The sequence below is a fragment of the Triturus cristatus genome, chromosome 9 (genome assembly GCF_964204655.1).
Source record: "Triturus cristatus chromosome 9, aTriCri1.1, whole genome shotgun sequence".
NCBI classification, from domain to species: Eukaryota; Metazoa; Chordata; class Amphibia; order Caudata; family Salamandridae; genus Triturus; species Triturus cristatus.
Genome location: NC_140592.1, coordinates 165,168,571 through 165,190,142, shown reverse-complemented (window position 1 = coordinate 165,190,142; position 21,572 = coordinate 165,168,571). Strand labels below are relative to the sequence as shown.

Sequence of the window (21,572 nt, the reverse complement as noted above, 5' to 3'; positions counted from 1 at the left end):
ACCTGTGCTATGTGAGTCACATACTTCAAAGCCTGCAGATGTCCCAAAATGTTGCACGCCGATGCTAATTAGCATGAATGTCCACATCTGGAAGAAAGGTTAAGTGAGGGTCTTTGCACAGTAAAAATTTGACTAAACTCACTTTCACGTATTAGACGAAAGCACTGGATAAAATTCATAACATGCGAGCCCCATGTGCTGTTCCGTCTCAATGGGCGCCGTTTCCCGAGACGAAAACGAACGTGACCGCTGAGCACTCGTCCCCAAAGTCAGTGGTAACAGCCATGTTGGTTTTCACTCTGCAACGGGAGTTGCAAACGTGCCGACCTCCTACTGCTTGCCTTAAACTGCCCACGAAACGGGGAAAAAAATGTATATATATTAAGCAGATGCCCCCGACGCCTAATAGTTTACACGGTACATTTGTAACAGCATAGTTGGGGGCAAAACCTACAACGAAATCTTCCTACGGTTCTTCAAACGAGCGTTAAACGGTGTCGGCGCAAGAATTCTTAGCGACGACGATTTTTTAACAACCGGACCGGGAGAAAAGTGGCTACTTAATCAGTCCTTCGAAAACACGCCTTCATTCAGGAAAAATTAAAAAAAAAACTGTACATTACAACAGCACGTCGCCCTTCTTCACGAGCTTAGAGCCTGCCTGGCAGACTAGAAAAACATCGAAGTGCGCAATACTTTCCGTGAGTGACGGGAATGAGCCGGACGGTGATTGGAAGAAAGGCCGCTTATTCTACACTCCCACCGCTGCGTCACTGTAGTCATTCGCTATTAGAAAGCTCGTCCGGAGCGGGGAAGAACGCCACTGTGAGATGGCGCCTTGGGGTTCGGAGTACGGCTCTAACTGTGAAAATTTTTATGGGAAAAAAACTTCAGCGTAGAGGGACGACACTCACTACTATACTCCCCACTCTCACTTCTCTGAACCATGTCCTCCAACGGAAAGAAAGAATCTTCTCAGGAAGCGGAGGAACAGCTTGACGGCCATGTCATAGAGCAACACACAGCAAGTGAGATTCAGCTAACCGAGGAAGTGATCCCGGCCAGCCAAAATGGCGAACGCACTGAAACAGACGAACCCGCGCCAGCTAATGGCAGCACTCAGCAAGCGAAGATCAGCACGGCGGAGCGATTCCGAGAGGAACATGAAACTCAGAAGACACCGGATGAGCCCGCGCCTCGGAGAAATTTTCAGATCCCCCGGAAAAACAGAGAAAAGAAAGGTTGTTCAAACTCTCACCCCTCCTCCCCCTTTTCATGTTTTCACTTGAATCTGTTACCACACGTTACATCAGCTGCATGCTTTCTTCAGAGGTAGCTAGGCGGCAGTGAGGGAAGCAGCAACGGGAAAGCCAGGCAGGGTGTCTCTGAGATAACGTGGTGCAGACTTCAGACCAGAGCTGCTGTTGAACACGGCTCAGAAGATGTTGAGGCTGGTAGTTGCCCAATTTTCAAACCGCTCAGTTCTACTGCGCAAACTTTGTTCCGATCTGTATCATGGTGCCAGAAATTACCATAGAATTAGAAGCGTGTAAAACGCCCAGCAATTCTTTATCTGGTTTCATTTTTAATTTCACTTTTTTATTAACTGCAAACTTAGCCATTTTATTTTTATAAAGGATGGGCGATGTATATGTTGAGCATTCTCAGAAACATATGCAGCTGAGGCTTGTAAAAAAGCCTAAACTGTGATTTCCATTCTAAATTCATCTACCTACCTAGCTGAAATAATGATGGGTGTGTCTTCCCATGCCTTTATCTTGGATTGGAAAACCCATGGTGGCACTGTTAGATGTCATTGGGTGTTCTAGGTACTACTGAGTTATTTTACATCTTGACATGTTGAAAATGGGGTCAAGTCAAATAAAAAAAAACATGACTTGTATTCTTTGTGTTACTGCAGTACCTTTTTGTGATGTTTGCTTCATAAAATTTATAATTGTTTTTGAGCTTTGATGCCACAAACAATCATAGTAACCATGGAACTACAGTATACAATAATAAATAAAACAAATTGGGTACAAAAATAAGCCGGTGTCTGAATCCAGTGTATTTGTCATCTTGTTTAACATTTAGTTCGGAAAACCAAATAAAAAAGAAAGCAAAATATACTTGAAGGACTTCTTTTCCGTCATAGACCTCCTACTTGTTCTTCACCAGTCCTTAAGTCCAAGTTTGGATCTGTTCACTCATCTATTATTACTGCTGCACAGGCTACGGACAGACGCTTTCGGAAGTGTGGAATGTATCTGACTGAAGTTGAGTTGTCAACGTACCAAAATGTTGTACAAGGAATGAAAATGGTCCATATGCTACAAAATGCCAAAGCGTATCTGTTTCTGGAAGGATTTTGTCAAATTCTTGCTGCCGTTCCTTTCCAATAGTTCGGCACTTAAACTCCATTTCAAGACTTTTTCTTTTAACCATTTTAAGCAATAGTTTTAAGGTATTTGCTTTGAGGGTGATTTAGCCCTTTGCGAAAGATCTGGATGGAAACCATGTCTTTCCAAAGAAATATTTATGGTCCCCTGCGGTCTGAAGTGGGCTCCTCCAATTTAAAGTTTTGATAGTGTACCGGATATGCAGTCGGACATGACTGAAAAAGTGGCTGTTATTTTTGTTTGAAATTCAGCAAGAACAATCACATTTTTATTTGTTGGAGAATTGGAAAAAATCCACATTGGTGTTTGAAATTGATGCAACCTTGGATTCACCTTACAAACGATCCCGGCCCAATGTAAATTTTAGCCAACCTATCCAATAAACATTTTGCTTGTTAACTATTCTTATTTGCATTACCATCCGCTGTTTTGAATGCTGAGCTTCATTTTCCAATGTTTGTGAATATTGTCTTCAGTTTGAGGGGATACAGTGGCCATTTTTTTATTTTTTTGGTCCACGCCTATCTCTCAAGTTACGTGACTTCTTCCGATATCTTGGCAGCTCCTCTAACTGTCGGAATTTCAGAAGACTTGGACCATATTTTGCGCGGCACCCTGTCTATTTGCTATATGTCACAGCACTCCTTGTGTTTGGACTGAAAATGCCAATTAGATCTCTTGCGTTTATTTGCCTGTTCTCTTCTCAGACAAATGTATTCAAGGAAACTAGCGTTGTGACTTGTGTATTAAAGATTGGTTGATAGAACCGGGCTTTCGATGGACGGATTTAAACTACAATCTGGTGACTCCAAGCATTTTCTATTTTTCAAGAGATTTGTTGAATTCTTTTTAAAGCACTATTGTGATGAAATTGGGCTTTGCAAAATTGAGGTAATAGATCAGGTTCAGCAAGAAGAAGTCTGCAATTCTTGGGACATGCAGTTATATTATGTATCTGTTTGATACTAGAGAAACCGCAGAAACAAATTTTATTTCAACAAGCAGTTGGTCGGTTATTGAACTTTCAGTCAAGTTGTTAATTTGTTTGAAGTGGGACAATAGCATACACAGTATGTTTTGCAAGTTGGCTGTTGGATCATTTTTTTTCCCTTGGGAAAACGCAGTATTCTGCTTTCTTGCAAGCATCACACTTTTTAATATGAGGCAAATTGTTGCAGTTCAGATGCCTTTTTTTAATTGCAAATATGTTAAGCATTCTGTAGTTTCCTGAAATAATTTTTACAATTTGAAGTGTTCTAGAATGGGCAAAAGTAAGTCAAGGGAAATACTATCTCTATGTAACCAGAATAGTATGTGGGGTAATCCTTTTTAGAGTTGGACCAGATGAAATTGAAGGCTACGGAGTATCGCAGTCTTTGTGTAGTAGAGCCAGAGCATCTGGTGAGCTTCATCAAACACTGCACTTCTTTCAAGTGGTTTGTCTTTTGATGCTGCCCGCCCCCTAGTTTTTCCAGTTTGGTGATAGATCTGTGTTGCATTTGCACAATGCATATTTTAGCTGATGTGGGTTCTGTAATCAAGTCAGCAGGGCCTGAGAAAATAAATATCTGAGGTAGCTTTTACCTTGAAGAATAATACAACTAATAGTGTTATTTCGGGAGGAAGTCATATTGTCTTAACTGGAAGTAGGTGCTGACTGTTTGTCCAATTTGAAGGTAATGTTGGTGTTCCCCCACAAAGATGATAGCCAGTGTATGCTTATTTCATGATGCTGATCGGTGGGATTAGGCCGGTGATGAAATCGATCTATGAGAGAGTAAGCCCTTATAGGAGTCTGAAGTCGAATAAACATTTTCAGACGGAGAGGACCAAAAGCCTGCATTTTTTTGTAGAATTCTACACTCCATTTAGAGGTTGGCTTAGGTGTCGTTTGCTAGCTTGGAATGGTGAATGCAGTTATAATTGATTTTTTGAGATGGTAGCTGTTCATGTTGGCAATTTCGATAAGAAATAACTTGTCTGACTACCGCGATGTGAAATATCAGCAGCTACAGCCTGGTGAAAGAGCGATATTTTATGGTTGATCTCAAAAGTTGCTAAGGGACTAGTAGCATGAAAGTGGGTAACTAATTCACCGTCTCCAGATACTGTCTGATGGTGATCATAGATTTCCTTGTTTTCACTTGCTCTATTGGTCAGATAAGGGACCAAAACGGTTTACCGAATGCTGTAAGCTTTTCATGACCGGTGCAACGTTTGACGGGGATGTTTGTAAATAGGGAGGCATTCACCTAGTTATGGTACGGGCAAAAATGTTAATGCATCAATTAAAAAGCTATACATGTGCACAATTGAAATGTAGTTTACTTTCCCGAATATGCACTGTTACTGTCGCATCCATTCCACTGCTGTCATGGGGCTTTGGGAGGTGACAGATAACCAGGGTTTTGTTGTAGAAAAAGGATATTGGGTTTTCACATCATTCTCTGGAGGCTTTGGCAGTGGATATGGTGTAGTTTATAATTAATAATTCCAGATATGTAAGGTCGACTTATCACCCCTAAGGGAATCAAGGCGCTGGGCCCGTGGGGTAGATTAAGTGAACTATTGCACGTAGTCATATGGTGTTGAGCTGAACTGCTGCAGGCACGGGATCGAACTGTGACACCCACGCTCCAGAGTCGGCCGCATTGGCTGCTGTGCCACACCTCTCCAGTTTGTCCGTTGTAGATCGGAACAATACAATTTTTCTGCATTCTTCTGGAGTTCGAATCCCTGTACAGAAAGTTGACCTATGTTTTGGTCAACGGGTTCTTGGGATTTTAGCCATTTTTACATTTCATAAGGCTGAGCCTTGTTGTGAATTAGCCATTTTACTGCTGTTGTGGGACTGTTATTTGTGTGGATTAGGGCACAGTGGAGTTGGTTATCTAGGAAAATGTCACTTTACTTTTTGAGTGGGTAAAAAAAGAGCTAGTCTTCTGTGGCTAAAGAGCATAGGCGTCTGTTTTTTTTGTTTCTTCGACTGGGAGGATTGACACTTGTTGTGTTGCCGGTTTAAGCTTAATGCTATGCTCTCCATCTGTAGAATTTAGCATGTCCGATTCTGTAAAGTTGGGTTTATAGTTATTAGTTGTTATGGTCGTCATTGTTCAGAGATGTAGGAGAATGAAAATATTCCCTGAGTTCCAGATTATTAATGTATATTACTGTGCGGTGGAACTTTTAAGACTTTATCAGTTCAGTAGATACACTATCATGGATGTGTCTATAAAGAATCTCTTGGTGAATGCCATGAGGTAGTGAGGAGTTTTCTGCGATAAAACTCGAATTTTGATGGCCGACCTTGCTTTAAGGAAGTGAAGTGAGTACATGCCAAAGGCTATGAAATTAGGGTTATAGTAGTCCCTTTTGTGAAGCTTTGAGGGGTGGGGTCTCTCTGTGACTGTTGCCAGATTGGCAGACATAGCACTTGGAATATGACCTTGGTCATTAGGTGTTTCAGGTTCCTAAGGCCAGGAAAGGACCATGTGCTAAGTAAGTGGTGGGTGAAGGGTTGGAAGGTTTTTCATCTCGTGTAGTGCAGCCTGATGTTTGAGGAACTTTCTTGTTCGCTGATTGCTTTTCTATGAAAGGCTCTTTTGAGACCATAGCTAATTCCTTGGTTTTAATCATTGGGGTGATTAATTACCGACCATAGGTTGGGCAGATGTTGGTCATCTAACAAAGATTAGGGAACTATCTGCTGGGCTGGATTGAAGGATGGATTTGATCAACGTGAATTGTTTGCTCTGACAAATGTAGGTCATAGTCCACTAGGTTAAAGTCATTGACTTTTAAAATGTTTCTGTTGTATCAGTCTGTTGGTATGAAATGATACATGGCTGTTAATTTGTAGCTTCAAGCGATTAGCTGTTATGTGACTTTCTTCGGATCTGAACTAATGTGAGTCTGTCCAGTGGGAGGAAAGGAGGTCTTTTGCCGGGCAATAATACCTGTCTTCTATTGTGGTTTATGTATAGTCAACAAGGGTATTTCAATAATTCAATTTTTCTGTATACATCTTGATGAATAGTTTTGACAGGCCATGGAATGCTAAAACACTTGGTTAGTCGATAGATTGGGTCATGTGACTGCATTTCTTGTCATGGTAGCAGATATTTCTAAGTTTCCTCACCAAGTGAGCCATAGTCTTTTTAAACACTTCCTTTCCTCTTTTTATTTGTGTGTGGAGGACTCCCTTTAGCCATCCGCTATTCATGGTCAATTTTGTTTCCTTGCAGGATCCCTTTGTTTGCAAGAAAATATTCTTTGCATAGCTATGTCGACAGTTATTTATGGATACATTGCTCAGTACCTTTGACGATGAATGCAGGATTTGTTTTTTTTTTTAGGGTGCCCTTTGTCAGCCCATTCTTTTTTGGATGTTATTTCAGGCCTTTTGATAAACTATTTAATTCTATATAGAGTAAAATTCACACAATGTCAAATTTTGAGTCTTTATCCTCAAGGAATTACATTTCTATTTTTAGCAGATTATTAGATAATCTTGGTAATGGAAGAATGATGGCATTTCTTACCTTTTAGTAATTTATTTCCTTAAATTGACTACATTACATTCAAGTGGAAAGAATGGAATAACTGCTTTGCACGAGGAGTTAAAATCGCTGTTTTATTGGAGTTTATCAGTCAGGTTCTTTGTTCACTATTAATCCCAGACCTTTATCTTCATCTTTCAAGTGGCCAGTTATTGAAGATTTTTGTTTAACCTGAAACTTTTTGGGAAGGAAGCAAATCAGAATTTTACAATGTGTCCATAGTAATTCAGGAATTTGTAATTTTTTACAGCCATTTGATAACAGCCAATTAAAATGCTAATGTTGTCAGTAGTCTTTGAATCGGTGATAGTCCTCTATAACCAGTAAAAAGCATTTGCAATGCAATAGGTCTTGTGTATGCAAGAGTTTAAGCTATTGGCGTTGTCAATGACAATGCCTTTTATCCGTTTTGATAATTAACACACAAATGAAAGGCATTGTCATTGACAATGCCAATAGCTCAAACTCTTGTAAATGGAAGACCTATTTCATTTCAAAGAAGAGGCAGCCATTGTCCCGGCTGCTTGGAAAATGAAAGCGTGCATGGTGTGCTGAATGTTGCAGAAAAAGCATGTCGTGCCTGCAGTAGGAAAAACTCATTAATTGAAATAGTGCTCTTAGACTAAATAGGACATACTGTGTAACAGAAGTAAAAGGGCCAGTCCTCATGGGAGGTTACAAATGAAGACAAGGCGGTACTAAGGAGGTACCAACAAGCCTCTTAATGAATCAGAAGCCAGCATTTACAAAGGGCAATGACACAAGCCAATGAAAAATATGGGCCGAGCTTCAAGGCCATACTCGAATACAGCATGCATCGCAACGCATGCCCTGGCTTGACATAAAAATACTAATCTTTATGGTAGAATTTGAATTCATCACTTTTCTACGGTTTTGTAATGTGCTGACATGGCTGCTTGAAGAGTTCTTTTCTGCTTTGTTTAAAGAAAGTGTCGTCCTGACTTGGGCAGCAGGTTCACCAGCTGCACTAAATAAAAATTTAAAAAAAACATGGGGTTGGTTTCAGGTTCCTATTGAGTATGATCGAAAGATCCTACTGAGCAAGAAACTTAGAATTTAAGTGTTGGTGTTGAGTCCTTGCCTGAGTGTCAATCCTGCTAAATAGTGAGTTCTTGCATGAAGAGGATACTTTTTAGGTCCTTCTTGACAAATGAATAATTTGCTCATTCATTCAGCGATTGTGCAAATGATGAATATTCAGGAGCATTGTAGGAAGTTGTGATTATATTTGTTATGTCTAAACTCTGCTTGGAAAATCATACGCAGGCAGTTGTACCTACATCTGGCGCAGTGCGAGAGTGTTGTACGGGCTTGCAGAAGACCATGTGCATTGTGAGATTCTCAGTGTTCCACTTAGGGCGAAGAAGGTCACTTCATAACTGAGGCTATTTGCACTTTTCCCCAGTTTAAAGCACTCTATGGCTGCTTGATTTTGCATTATTTGGAGTTGTCTGGTTTGATTTAAAATAGGCCTTTGTGCATAGTGGTAAGTATATCAATATATTGGTAGCAATAATCTGAGCATGGTCAGTAGTATGCTGCCTTATTTACTGGACTGGCTTGTTGGTAGGAGAGCTCAGAGATGAAGAGAATGTCAGGATTTATAATGTTTTGTACCGGGGTTGGACATCCATCCAATGTTAAAGATGTTTTGAGAGTACCCCGTGGCCTTCTGCAGAGGGCCTGAAGGTCATTGATACTGCTTTTTGTGTTGGGTAATGCAGTCTGATTGGTGGGCATGAAGCCTGGTTTTTGGTCTTAAAGAACATTGCAAATTATCCTTAGTTTTATATTTGGTCTGGTTACCTCGTTTTCTATGATTTTACTCTGGTTTGTTGGACATGAAGCAGTTGGTTATAAACTTGTTGGCATCTGCAATAGGTTTCTTTAAAAAGGATTGTGTTTTCTTAATTGGATTCTGGACAACTCTGTCAAATTGTGTGATCAGCAGATTGATGATGCCTTGGAACCCACTGGTTATACATTTTACATGAGGCATGAAGCTCCATATGTATTTTTGTGGTAAGGGAGAAACGTTGAGACTGTCTCATGCCCAATTTTATTTTTGAGAAAATGCCACTGGTCACATATTGCAAATTCATTATTTTTTAACATGTTGTATGACCTTTGGTCAGACTTTTAAATTCTTCTTTCTAAACACTGTAGCGTTGCAAAACTAGTGAAAATGTGTACATTTTCTTTAAACTACCAGAGTACTGTAATTTATATTGAGTGCTAATTCTCAAATGGCAGTTTAGTAGCAATTATTTGCTATTCCTGTGATCTTCTTCGGCTAGTTTGTCTAGCAGTGCTACAGTTGACTTTGCTCTTTGGCTCCCTTGGTCCAGTAGATTGTGCAGGCTAATGTCATAACCAGATAGTCCTTTTACAATGGACATTGTAAGTTAATACACCAACAGTCGTAATCTGTTCTTCTCTCTTAAACTGAGCAACTCTCCTTATTGTTACCTCCCTGAAAACTTGCTCTGAGTGTTTCTTCAGCTCAAGCCCTGAATGGTGCTCCACTTTATCTTTGCATATGTACATGTATCATGAGAATTCTACACTCGTAAGAATTGTAACTTGTTGACTGTACTACATTGCCGCCATACAAGTTAGTATGGTCTCCTACATTGAAACAAGTAAAAAATTTTGAGCTAGAATATTATGTATTTTGTCCTGTACTTATTATACTTTCTGTCACTAGTTCAAAATGGCAATTGAAGGTTCGGAGAAATCGTTAGTTACAATTTTTTTTATATGGTTTTGAGAATCTTACTAATTATGTTGTCTATTTAGTTTGACCAGTCTTGATTTATGTTTTTTGTTTTTTGTAGGTCAACTCATTTTATATGAATGGAACACTTTAGAAATAAACCATGAGTGATTATATATGTTAGGGATTCTAGGTAAAACATTTATAGTATCGATCTCTACGGTAAAATGCCACTGCCAGGTCTTTTGCAGTAAAATCTTGCTTGTAAAACATAATTATGATCATAGTTTGGCTAACTGATTGATTGATTTAGCCACATTTTGATAATCTCAAGACTTTGTCTTCGACTCCAATTTTTTAAAAAATCTGGTCACCAAATTGATCTGTTTTAGTTACTTTTTCCTAAAAATAATTTTTTGCAGGTGCATGGTGCATTGCCCTACTAGATTATTCCTTGATTTAAGTAGTGTTGAGACTGTTTTATAATCTTTTGTGTTTATTTCATCAGACTTTGCTATGTGCCTCTGTATGTTTGCTGGAATTAGTATTTAGCACTTTCATACCTTCAGCCCACTTTAATAATGACTTTCAAGGATTTTTGCCAAACCATAATAGTTTCAATCTGTAGAGCCTTCTCCGCCCCTGAAATATGCACTACACCTTAATCCTCTGCTGTTTCCCAAGCAGAGCTGCTTTCTTCAGGTGTCTGTTTTTTTAAATATTTTTTTTATTTTATTTTTTTGCAAGCCAATTTTTCACTACAAGCCCTGTGCTGTTTCTAGTGTCTTTTTATTTGTTCAGAATTGACCAAATTACTACAGCTGTTCACAATTCTGCCTTTTTAAAATATGTGCTGCATAGTTTACTAATGCTTGTCTTCCTGCTGTTGCAAAAAACAAAATTAACTCCAGTAATAGTTTTCACCAATTCAACTGTTAATAAGTTGCATCAAGTAAGTCCGTCCGCTGCATACCATTTTAAAATATGCACTTCTCATTTTACATCATCAGCATTTTATTTGGCTGTTTATGATCGGAGCCACTGAAATTATGTGATGCTGTGGCAGTTTGTGCATACTTATGGATTTCCTCTACTTGACACAGTCCATCATCTGCCACAAAATGTGCCCATTTAAAAAAATTATTCACTGCTACATGTTCCTGCAGTCGTTAGCACATAAATTATGTAGACAACCTTTCTTTTGGCAATTGCTGTATTTAGGTATTAGACTGATACAAATTAGGTGAATCATTTGATCAGACGATGGTTTTAAACTATGTAGAAATTACACAATAGTCAAATGCTTTCTTCATTACACCACACGCTTTGCCTTTTTTGCCTCATAATTCCAATAGCCCTGTTTATAATTGAAAGTACGTATTCTCTACTAGTCTGAAAATTATAACATAAGTAATTCTGTTAGTAGTTTGGCTTGCACTAAACTAACTCTTCCCACACACTGTACATCAACTTGTATGATCAAAAGCATAGTTGATGCATTTATGTGGAGCATTTAACTTTCCTGCTGCATCATCGGATATTTTTGGAAAGCTAATATTTCCCTCTTCCTTATAATGTGCAATTTGTACTATGATGGCGTTTTAGTTGCTGAAAAAAATGTGCCCATACGCTAAAGCATGCTGTTATTTTATCTTCCATATCTTAATATTAATTGTTTATTTTATTTTCAGCCCTTTTCCAGCCAATTATTTCAGGATCCCGAGAATTTGAAGACGTTTTGAAAATTCTGCATTCATCCTATTTGGAGCCAAATTCTGTGGCTAATTTCACTTACAAAAAAGCCAGCTTGATTCATAGTGAATTCTTGGAAAAGGAGGTTAGTGTAAAACACACTTGTAATAGTAATGTAATCCTCTAAGTAATAACTTAACCACGTCGCCATGGTGGTAATTGGCAAGGGGCATTCTTGAGAACCTTACACACAACCAGATGCCAAAACTAAGACAGGTAGGCCTCTACCATCTACAAGTACTTGGAAAATCTCAGACCAAAACACAAAAACGACAGCATGTGTTGTAACATTAAAAGACTAATTGATTTCTGCAGAAATGATTAACCTTTTTTTGAAAGGGGGAAAACAAACAGGCTGTGACTTTAATGGCATTCCTGATAGTATACTTTGTGACGTGTGAGGTAGAAGTAAACTATCTGGGTGGATGCCTTTTGTATGAGACTAAAGGGGATGTAATATGGAGTGAACCTTTTTTTTATTTTAATTTTTATATTTAAACTAACTCTACAGAATTGTGATTGCTTCATAAGTGTTTGGTAGACCCATTCATGCTGGTGAAATAGTTTATTACAGCATGTCTGCATGCATAGTCGGTAATCTTCCTGGGATTTACGGAATGCTGGGCAAATTTTGACACCTTGAGTTCTTCATTTTTCAGGCTTATCCCCACCTTTGAAGTGCAAACATTTGAATTTCTGATACATTATCCATAGGGAGCTGGTATTATTTTTTCAAAGGGACTTAGTGTTACACTCAGCAATAGATCATTGCATCATAGAAAATTTACAAAAATACATTCTGAACCATAATGGTATGTGACAATTCTAGAACATAAAGTCAATTGAATAGGAAAATGTACTAAGTGGGGATTAAGGAAAATATGCAAATTGCATCATTATGAAAAATTATAATGAATATGAAGGTAATGCCTGAACAATAAAACATAAAGACAGTATAAAATATGTGACACAAACATTTAAAATGCAACTTGTAGGTAAGTGGACAGTAACTTGTAAAGACCAGCTTGTATAAGGAATAGAGTGCGTTGAAATAATTGTCAACCCAAACGATTTACAGGAGAAGTCTGGAATTTAAAAGATCAGAATGAGGGTTAGAAGAGCCAAATGTTTGCCCTGGCCAGTTTGATACCAGGCAGCGAATCCTCACAAATTTATTTCAAATATGAATCATACCCCAAAGTTATATAAAGTAATAAAACATGCACTAGTATCTGAAAACGAATTCATTGAGACCTCCTCTAGCATACCTGTACAACTCGCTGTGAAAGTTTTAGATATGCATGGCTTTGAGACAGATGTTTCAGACATGACTGGATATTAGCAAAAGTTAACTCACTAGTCAAAACACAAAAAAGTAACAATTTGACAATCCATGGGCCTTAAAAGTTCACTTCTTCAAAATAAGGTTTTGTAAAGGGAGAACAAGATTTGCTGTCCCTTTCAAAGGGTGTCCGTCTGTGGGAAATGACCTCCTCAAATCTTCTAAAATCATTTAAACCTCTCGGTCTCACTACGATTGAGTACTCTGTTGTAGTGATATAGTGGTCTTTCAATTGTGAGACAGCCATGTCTCCCATCTATTTCTCAATTGGTCGACGGAAGTAGGACCATTATTAGTTAAGGAACTGTATATACATGAGACACCTCCCCTCCCGAGGTTACCCATCATTATCTGGGCTTCAAGGGGGCTGTGTTCTGGCAGTGATGTGCCGGATTTTATGTGTGTCCAGGGTATGGCGGAGTTGTAAATATTTGTAGAACTGGGACAGGTGAAGCGAATATCTGGTTTGCAAGTCCGCAAAGGAGCGAATATGGTCACCGGCCCACATGTCTCCAAGCTGAGAGATGACAATGATGTCCCACCCTTTAAAGCCTTTTAAACCCCCCACTTCTGCAACCATGTACCCTGCCAAAGGGGTGTTTCCTGAGTCAGTTTGTCTTGACATTGAGTGTGTCGCAGGGAGGCGCGCCAGGCCAGGAGGACTGTTCGGGTCACTATGGGGAGGTCCCTGAGAATGGGAGAGCCATACAACATAGCCTGAATTTGGGAGTGACCTGAGTCTTTGAGTTCGGTCCTGTAAGCAGGGTCACACCCTCCCCGTTGAACCAATCTTGTATTACCAGGAGGCGGGTTGAAAGATAATACAGTGCAGGTTCGTTAGACCCATGCCTCCGTCAAAGGGTGGGATCTGGCAGCGGAGGAGTGCTATACGCGGCCGCAGGCCGTTCCAGAGAAACTTAGTGATTAGACTTTCTATTCCCCCTGAACCAGGCTCTGGGGATATGGAGTGGAATGTTCTGAATGATATAGAGGAACCGGGGGAGGATCATCATTTTGAATAGTTCTATCCTCCCTAGCGGGTTAAGTGGTAGTTTTTGCCACTTCTGTAGGTCCAGCTTGGTTTTAACGACCAAGAGGGTCACGTCAAGTGCCCAGGCTAAATCAGGCAGTAGGGCGACCCATATACCTAAGTACTTGAAAGATTGCTGTCTGATCGGGATAGTGGATTGCCAATCAAAATATTCCCTTGAGAGATGTAGGAGGACTAAAGTTGACTTGGCTGAGTTCAGACGCAGCCCAGAGACCTGCTCAAAGGACTGCAATATATGTAGGCATCGTGGACCAGATCGGGCCGGGTCTTCGAGGAAGAGCAGGACGTCGTCCGCATATAAAGCAATTTTGTCTTCATGTGATCCCACCCAGTTCCAGCCCTGAACCTGGTTATCTAAGCGGATGAAATTGGCCAAGGGCTCCATAGTCCAGGCGAAGAGGAGGGGCGAGAGGGGGCACCCCTGTCTCGTCCCTCTTCTGATTGAAAAAAGGTTGGAGAGCATTCCGTAGACAAGCACCCGTGCAGTTGGCTTGGAGTATAGGATTTGGACCATACGGCAGAATTTGGGGCCCATGCCCATAGTCCCTAAGACTTCTCCCAGATAACTCCAGTCGACCGAGTCGAATGCTTTCTCAAAGTCAACTAGGAGGAGCGCCAAATAGGGGGTCAGTGATTGTCGGTTTACTAAGGTCAGATGAAGGCGCCTCAGGCAATGCCTAGTACTCCATGCCCTCATGAATCCGCACTGGTCAGGGTGGAACAACTTGTCGAGGTGTGGCCTAAGGCGCTGAGCCAGAATCGTGCCAAATATTTTGACCTCTGTATTGATCAAGGAGATGGGGCGGTAGTCTGCACATGCCGGTGAAGGTGGTTGCGTTTTGGGAATAATTACTATTGTGGCCGTATCAGTCTCTTGAGGGAAAGAGCCTTTATCTACGGCCTCCTCGTAGAGGGCATCCAGGTAAGGAGTAAGTATGTCGCGGTAAGCAGAGTAATATTCCTTTAGATAGCCATCCGGGCAAGGAGGTTTACCGTCCGCGACCAGCGAAAGGGCCCCTTGTATTTCTTCGCACGTAATAGGACTTTCCATTCCATCAGACTCAACTGTAGTGAGCTTAGGGAGGTGGAGGTCCTCTAGAGCAATCTGCTCTGCCAGCGAGAGCCTTGGCTTCCGGGCAGAGTACAAGTCTGAGTAGTAGTCCTTGAAAGCCTGGGCCATCGCTTGGGGAGAGCAATGAGTGCATCCCTCTGAGTCATGGATCTCTGGAATTATTCGATTCGCTAGGGGTTAGGATACTAGTCTGTGTAGTATTTTCCCATTTTTATCACTCCACCCATACACTCGAGCAACCGAAGACCTCCATAAGAGTTTTACAGAGTCTAAAGAGAACTGTCTTATTTCATCCCTCACTAACGGCAGCTGACGCAACTGAGTTTCATCTGCTGTTCTCCTGTGTGCGTCTCCAGCTGGATCGCTTGGGATTCAAGGAGTGCGAGCCTACTGTCTCTTGCTGTTTGTTGGGCTTTGAGGTGGCTCTTGGAGAGTCCACAGATCGTGGTCTTACCTGCCTCCCATAGAGTGCCCCGGGATGCGACGGAGTCTTGGTTCGTGAGGAAATATTGTTCGATTTCAGCTTTAATTGTTTCTTTAAATTCCCGGCCTTGGAGGAACCAGGCGTTCATCCTCCGCATTGGGCGGAGAGCAGTGGGTGGGTGTTGGACTTGGCCATGCTTGCAAGGTCATCCCAAAACTTTTTGCCTCAACCCCCCCCCCCCCCCCCCTCCTATCCTTTTTGCTGTGATGGTATTGGCGGGTTCAGGATTCTGAACACTTTAGCGCTGGTTAGCAGTGCAAAGTGTGTGTGTGTTGTCTGCCTCATATAGGCTTACATTAGGGACCCCCATGGTAGAAAATGTAGATGCCATGTTTGGTGTGTCTGGAATGCAAATGTTAAATGCTGCGCAATGGTGTACGCAGGTTTATTTTGACCATTGTGTAAATGTCATTTTTAAACCGTCACCCTGTCTGTGTGCATGTGCCTGCCTGAGGTGGGTTGCCAGTCTAGTGCTCGAAGTGACCAAGGCTGACTCCGCCCCCTGGGGTGTGTCCGTCTCACACACCCCCAGCTTTTGGAGGGAAGCCTGGCAGACGGGGTGCTCTACACCTCCCCCAAAACCAGGTTGGACCGGTTTCCCCAGAGAACCTTCTAGAAGTGTCTGGCCCTTTCTGGTGGGTGGGGTGAAGAGTGTATATATAGGGGAGCTGAGACTCCATGTGGGAGGAGTGTGCATGGACTTTGATTGAGAGGGGACACTCTGCCAGGAGGTACTGCCACAAGGGCCTGTGTGCTGGCCCCTGTGCCCATCTATCCCCCTCTGCTGTCCACCGGGCCAGTGAGAGCCCTTTACTGGAGTGAAGACTGCTGTGCCAGGAGGAGTGCCACGTTACGGGGGTTGACTGTTCCTAGGAACTGCTGTCCTGTCTTGAGTGCCCACTGCTTGCTGATCTTGCCCAGGATTGCCTGCCTGCTCTCCTGCCCTAGCGCCTTGTGAGCGCTATAAGTTGCTTGTCTGCACTCCAAGGCGGTCAGGAGCGTGGGCGATACTTTCTTGTGTGGGACTGTGTTCTCCTGGGCCATAGCGCCTTGTCTTCATTGCCCCGGAGGTGAGGAGTGTCTGTCCCCTGCAGCGCTGTGTTGCGAGGGAATCCCCGGTGTGTGGTATTCCCCCCCGCCCCCCCCCCCTGCGCTCTTGAAATCAGCGGGAGCCCACCCCGCGTTTTGCCTTAATTAATCAGCGGGAGCCCACCCGCGTTTTGCCGCCTTTAGCGGGTGCCTACCACGCTGTGTGCTTGTTTGTACCGGTGGGTGCCCACCCGCGCTTTGTCGCAAGGAGAAATCACCGCGCGGCCCGGGGAGAAGACGCGCTGCAGACGTGGCCAGGAAGTCGAGCAGGGGCGCGTCTGATGGTGGGCAGGGCTCCCGGACGGAAAGGAAAGCCCCGCGAGTTCACAGGAGTGGATCCCGAGAGACAGGAAGCTGTCCGGAGCCCGCAGGCCCACGTGGGAGTCATGGTCCCAGTGAAGGGGAACGGGTGAAGTCCCGGAGGTCGGCCTGCCTGCGCGAGGCTCCCATGTGTGAGGGAGAGCCCCGCGGTGCTGGCAACAGAAGCGCCGGAAGGAGAAACCGGAGCGGGAGCCCGCCCCGCCGGTCCATGCCCCCACAGTCGGGGGCTGGCGCCAGAGAGGTGCTGCTGTCTGTTGGGCTCTCCATAAACTGAGGAGAGCCCCGCGCGTGTTGTGGAGTCCGCCGGAGGAGTGGAAGAGCCAGTCCGGCGGTGGGAAGAGACAGGAGCAGCGCGAGAGGAGCCTGTTGAGTGGGGCTTTGTGTCGGGCCTGGGGGGGGGGTTGGTCGAGGCACATTGTCGGTGCCTCCCCCCCCCCCCTTCCCCAGTGGCCCCAAGCCCTTGAGGTGGGGGGGGGGGTTCCCCCGGGTTTGGTGCTGGCCTTGTTTTTCCAGCTGTTCCGCCTGGCAGTGGGCAGCTGCAATGTGCAGCCACATTTGTCTTGAAGCCCCCGTGGAGCTCCACCACGGACCGTGCCACAGTGCCCCGGGGGGCTACACAGCAATGCCGCAGTTGTGGGTCGCTGCAACGGGAGGCATTTTTCTTGAACCTCGTGTCCCAGGAGGGTACCCTAACTGGCCAGTACTTTGTGGGCCACATAAGTTTTGGATTCCTGAGTCCCCGAGTGGGGCTCCAATGGGCACAGTGGTGCCAGTACTTGTTTTGGGGGTAAGTCTTCACTTCAGAGCTCCTGAGTGTGGCTCCTACATCAACAGTGACACCAGAGACTTATCTGCAGCACTGGGCAGGGTTATGTTGAATGTCAGGTTGCGCCTCTGCCCCATGGTGAGGACATTGTTCTAGGGGGTGCCCGGCTAAGGTTGATGCCACTGAGGTGCTGATGGTATGTAGAATATTCCATACACTTCATTCTCAGGTGCCTAGTGAAATGCCCACATGTTTATGCCTACCCCTGATAAGGTTTTGAGGCCAGTAATGTTGCCTAACGCTGACACTGATGATTTGTGGCATACTGTAGTTTCTACCTACCAATGATGCCTTCGTGCCTAGGGGTATTTACATAAAGTGTACCGCCAATGTTATGAGAAGGGCATCTATACATGCATAAGGTAGTTTATGCTGAGTTGGTACCTAATGTGTTTATCCTAATGCTTTTACACCTAATGAGGTTTTCATGCCTACTGTGATGCCTAGGGCGTAAGGGACTTATGCTTATGAGGTATGCTTCATGGGCTGACATGCTTTTATCCTACTGCTAATGTTTTCCCCTAATGCTTACCAGGTTGGTGTTCTGCATAATGTGCTATATCTCATGCTGCTGATGAGGATTATGCCTATAGTTGTGCCTGAGGTACTTTTATGCCTATTGAGATGCCACCTGCATATGTTTAGGCCTAATGAGGGCACATAATGTTTTATGCCTAATGAGGTGCAAAGATGTTCTAGATTCACACCGGATCTCATATGGTTATGCCGAATGTTGCTGTGATTCATGACCTAATGTGTTTATGCCCCATGCTAAAGGGATTTATGCAGATGCGAGGTTGCTCGGTGCATGATTGTGCCAGTAGCTACTGGCCGTCACACCCTTATTACTAATGGACTTTCATTTATCCTGTGTACTCATGATGGTTTTGGCAGCGGCCCGATTGGCCGTGCCCTGTTCATAATTCCCCTGTAAAGGACTACCTGGTGCCAGTTAGCACAGTGCTTTTACAACTGTGATTGCCTTATAACGTGTTTTGCATAATGCATATGCTGTTTTCACATAACCTGGTGTGGAGTCTCTTTTGTAGTGTGCCTAGTGTGTCACCTGTGAGTGTGTGCTGCGCAGATGAATTGCACAATGTTCCGGAGTTTAGCCTACCCGCTCCGAACCACGCTACCCCGTTTCTAACAATGGGTCATCCAGGGTCAAAAGTAGTGGTGAGTATTCTGAGATGCCTCAGGGGAGGATATGTATTTCTCTGACTTACTGCACTCAGGCCGGCATAAACATCATGTCAATGGGAGAGTGGCCATGGTGTGCTGCTGAGGTATGGGTGTAGTAGGTTTCCCGCGTGTTCCATAGTCACCATACTTCACAAATACCCATGGCTTCAGCCCAGGCCGTTAACTGCTTGGCGTGAGAGGTGCGTGTGAAGGAGGGGGCCCCCGTGGAGTCAAGCCTGGGTTGCATGACAGCATTGAAATCTCTCCCCCAAAACCTTTGTTCTGGGAGGTAGGGAAGAGAGTATTTCACCTATGTGGTTTAGGGTCTGTGTGTGGGTGGTGCCGGGAACATAGATGGAGAGATCATTGAGGGTTTCCTCGCCTAGAGTTCCGGAAAGGGCAACAAAACGGCAGTTGAGATCTCTGGTAATTTGAGTAGGTACGAAAGGTAGGCTGCGGTTTAAAAGGATTCCAACCCCAAGAGAACCTCGTGTGAAGCCTGAGTGCCAGGATCTGTCAAATCCGTACCTTGCAAGGAAGGGGCAGAGATTGCCCTTGAGATGGGTTTCTTGGAGCATGAGAATGTTGGTGGCGTGCCTTTCGCCGTGTCTACAGTTTTAGAGTTTTTATCAATGCAAGGAAACTGATAAGTAACAAAACAAAGACATTTACCATGGTATGTGGGCCTAAACCAAAGGAATGCAAAACTTTCTATATTGATAATACCCCGATAGATACTGTTAACACTTTGTTATCTGGGAGCAAGTTTTTCAGATAGTGGAAATTGGTCACATGAAATAACCAATGTCCGATCTAAGATGAATAGGAGTGCATATGGGGTTTTTAGATTCGCGACAGAATTAGATAATCGCCCAATTAAGGCTATGTTAGCAATTTACCAGGCTAGATCCGTTGCCATTGCCTTATATGGAGCTGGGGTGTGGGGCTACCATTGTAGTCAGGTATTGCAGTGTGAAGGAAATTCTTTTTTTAAACCTCTTAAGTTTAGCTTCCTCAGCGTTCACTGAAATAATACACTAGAAAGTAGGATTACATTACTTAGCAGATTTGGTTTCTCTGCGACCGCTGCCGTTGTGGAGGTCCATTTGGGCCAACGATTAATCTAATTTTTACCAAATCTATATCATGGATTTTCTACTTCTGGATGAAAAAATGTATCCTCTGGTAAAGATATACCAGTATTACATACAGTAAACTGTTTAACCTACCAATTCAGTCGAACCCTGTGCAGGTGACTACCTTAACTAAACAAGTAATTAAAGATGTCTTTCTGAACTATAAAATAGAAATCGTTTGAGACTGGCAGGGAAACAATCGACTTTTATATTCTGCCAATCAATTGATTCTAAGATGGGTTTTCAAAATTATTTGACTCTGGTAACAATGCCAACATATCGCTTTGTACTGACTAGACTCAGACTAGGAATAGTACACTGTCTAGTCTCATTCTCTGCAATGAAATCCTATCCCCCAGATACTACCCCCTGCCCATGTGGCGGACAGTCTAAGTAAAGCACAGTTCATTTGATACTTTTCTGTGATTTGTATTTTAGGTGTCATTATCTAAAACCATTATTACTAAAGCAGAATGTAAGTACGCACAAAGCTGCAATGAAATTGCTAGCTAACCTTAATGATTCTGGGGTCTGTTTTAATGTTGTATCATTTATTTTAAAAGCTATAAGTGTAAGAAAAAGCATTGTTTTCTGATAAATTAGTATGTACTCGATAAGGATTTGTTTTATGTAATTGGCTGCTGAAACATTTCAAACAAATTGTTTTTATCATTGTATTTTATTCTTGCTACTGCTTTTATGGTTGTTTGTGTACACCGATAAAGCTTATTTTGATTGAAAGGGCAGAATTTTATAACTCTCAGTTAAGTTGGTCAATGGCTGAAGTGGGTTGACCCATTGCCAGGTGCTTTATACTGTAGCGGACAAAAGAAAAATGTGAATGCCACTTTAACAGACCACTGGATAAAAAAAGACTGGCGAAAGCCCATATATTATATATGTCATTTTAATAAAATCAAAAGGTTTTGTTTAAAGCCAGGCACAAAAAGCAAATCTCTGTAGAACTGCTGAATAGATAAATTAATGTATTGGCTCATAATGGAGTTCTACATGTTACACACTATGATCTTCGAACTTCTTGATTTATTCATTCATATTGCCGATTTTACACTTAAGCTATTGAAACAGAATTCAAAACTTTGGTAATTTTGTACATAATTGTTGGAAATTGGGTTACTGATTGAGGGGGGGGGGTGAAACCCTATTCAAGCAGCAACCACAATCTTTGTCAGGTGAAAGACAAGCAAACCCCAAATTAACCGGTGCTTAACCCTCTGGTAGCTTGGCACAAAACTGTCAGGCTTAACTTGGAGGCAATGTGTAAAGTATTTATGGAGCACTTCAAACTGTAATAAATTGAAAACATTAGACAAAGAAAAATCCCAGCCCAATCTGCTAAAATGGAGTTGCATTTCATACATTATTTGACACAAAAAATGAAAAAAAATCCAATCGTAGAACCAGCGATAAGAAATTGCAAAGTTTTAAAGTGAAAAAAGTGCCTATAAGAACACAGCGCCAATTGTGGTTATCGGTTATCTGATTTTGCCGGATGGGACAAAGTCACAAGTTGAGACCGACCGTGATGAATTGCGGGCTGAATATAGGGACCCTCTGAACAAAGTACCTAAAATCCTGGTTTGAGGAGTGTAGTAAGA

At 42.7% G+C, this 21,572-nt stretch overlaps 1 protein-coding gene across 4 annotated transcripts in view; it reads left to right on the top strand.

The window, feature by feature from the left end:
• The first annotated feature begins 775 nt into the window (after nucleotides 1-775).
• The window catches only part of TASOR (transcription activation suppressor), a 1,129,919-nt gene continuing 1,109,122 nt past the window's right edge, over nucleotides 776-21,572 (top strand). For all 4 annotated transcript variants that reach the window (XM_085624658.1, XM_085624660.1, XM_085624657.1 and 1 more), the window contains exons 1-2: nucleotides 776-1,241; nucleotides 11,387-11,532. In XM_085624658.1, the coding sequence (XP_085480784.1) occupies nucleotides 947-1,241; nucleotides 11,387-11,532 (441 nt within the window). In that variant the 5' untranslated portion in view covers nucleotides 776-946. The remainder of the gene's footprint in view (nucleotides 1,242-11,386; nucleotides 11,533-21,572) is intronic.